This window comes from Cornus florida, unplaced genomic scaffold (assembly GCF_030987335.1).
Source record: "Cornus florida cultivar Cherokee Brave unplaced genomic scaffold, ASM3098733v1 CherokeeBrave_3.0.0_Hap2_Chr05, whole genome shotgun sequence".
Classification (NCBI taxonomy): Eukaryota; Viridiplantae; Streptophyta; class Magnoliopsida; order Cornales; family Cornaceae; genus Cornus; species Cornus florida.
In genome coordinates, this window is record NW_026775575.1 from 77,472,799 (window position 1) to 77,474,393 (window position 1,595).

At 38.1% G+C, this 1,595-nt stretch overlaps 1 protein-coding gene across 1 annotated transcript; it reads left to right on the forward strand.

Moving 5' to 3' along the window:
* Nucleotides 1-552: 552 nt before the first annotated feature.
* Nucleotides 553-891, forward strand: LOC132309512 (uncharacterized). The gene has a single exon (XM_059807815.1). It carries the CDS (start codon nucleotides 553-555, stop codon nucleotides 889-891), a length of 339 nt encoding a protein of 112 aa, XP_059663798.1.
* The last annotated feature ends 704 nt before the right edge of the window (nucleotides 892-1,595 follow it).

Below are 1,595 nucleotides of genomic sequence, written 5' to 3' on the forward strand. Positions count from 1 at the left end.
AATCAAGTGGGAGTGGGATTTAATTTTAAATTGCACAGCCTTCCATTGTCGATCTATTGTAAAGTGTAACAAGTACCTCGCCACCAATTTTGGGTGCTCCTCCGGAGGGTATTTGTTTTACTGGTTACTAGATATAGATCTCGCAATGATAGAACTAGCGACAGGCGGATGGGGACGATCACCATTAGGAAACAGACCGCATTCAATTGCACTACTTCTAAACAATGGTATACACTTGACTAAGTGGGAGTACGCTCCACGTCAGGGGAATCGGTTGCCATATTTCATTTGGCATGAGATGCCTAGTTAGTGGGATATGGTGGAAATTGTTTTCGTCTAATTAAGGTAGTGACATGATCTCTTGGTAGTGGCATTTTCTTATTGCCCCCTGAGAGAAATAAGTGAATACCTACAGGGATTATAATTACCGTTGTTTTTATTATATCAGTGGTTTAGAGAGACCCATGGAATGGCTATATGAAAACTAAAGTTCATTTTTATTTCTGTATGTATGCCATTTTATTTATGCGTGAATGTTTATATATATTTCAGATGTCGAATGTCTTTAGTCCACTTGCTGCTAAACTTAGGGACAACAAATTAACCAGGTCAAACTATGTTGACTGGAAAAAAAATCTTCACATTGTACTTACTGCACAAGAGTACAAATTTGTGCTCACTCAAGAGTGCCCTCCTATGCCTGGCCCTGATGACAGCCAGGAGTTAAAAGAAATGTATGAGAAGTGGCAAAAAGCTGATGAAATAGCTAAGTGCTATATTTTAGCTTCGATGTCAAACGTTTTACAACATCAGCATCAGTCTTTTGTCACTGCTCATGACATTTTGCTGAACCTTAAGGAAATGTTTGGGGAACAAAGTAGAGCGGTATGACAAGTCGTAATGAAACAGATTATGAACGCTCGTATGCTTGAAGGAACTCCAGTTGGTGAACACCTTTTAAAAATGATTTCTTATTTCAATGAACTGGAGGTTCTTGGGGCAGACATAGATGGTGAGACCCAGGTTGATATAATTCTCCAATCATTGCCAGAGTCATTCAATCAGTTCAAACTAAATTATTCTATGAATAGTATGGCTTATTGTTTATCAGAACTGATGAATTCTCTGCAAGCTGTAGAAGGAATTTTTAAGGGTCAAGGGAGTGTTCATACAGTGGAAAAGGGTTCTTCTTCTCATGGAAAGCCGAAAGGCAAGAACCATAATAAGAAGCAAAGTTTCACTGTCCCCAAAAAGGTTGGTACTAATGGTGGAATTGTCAAGGCCAAGGGCAAGGCTAAAATCAAGGGAAATTGTTTCCATTGTGGTAAGGAAGGACATTGGAAAAGGAATTGTCGGGTGTATCTAGCAAAGAAGCACACTGAAGGGGTTCCAGAAAACCAGAAGACTGAGTGAAGAGGAGATATCTATCTTTATCTTGCTTCACAAGCAAGTGTAGCAGCAAAATCAGTAAGAGCAGTTATTTTGAAATAAATGATAGGAGTTTATTATTAAAGATTGTCTTTATGTACCAGAGAGTAGAAAATACTTGATTTCTAATTCAGTTTTTTCAAAATCTGGGTTTTTCAATATCTTTT

What these genes read in the sequence shown, in the direction of transcription:
- LOC132309512 (XM_059807815.1), top strand. Translation starts at nt 553, where the DNA reads ATGTCGAATGTCTTTAGTCCACTTGCTGCTAAACTTAGGGACAACAAA.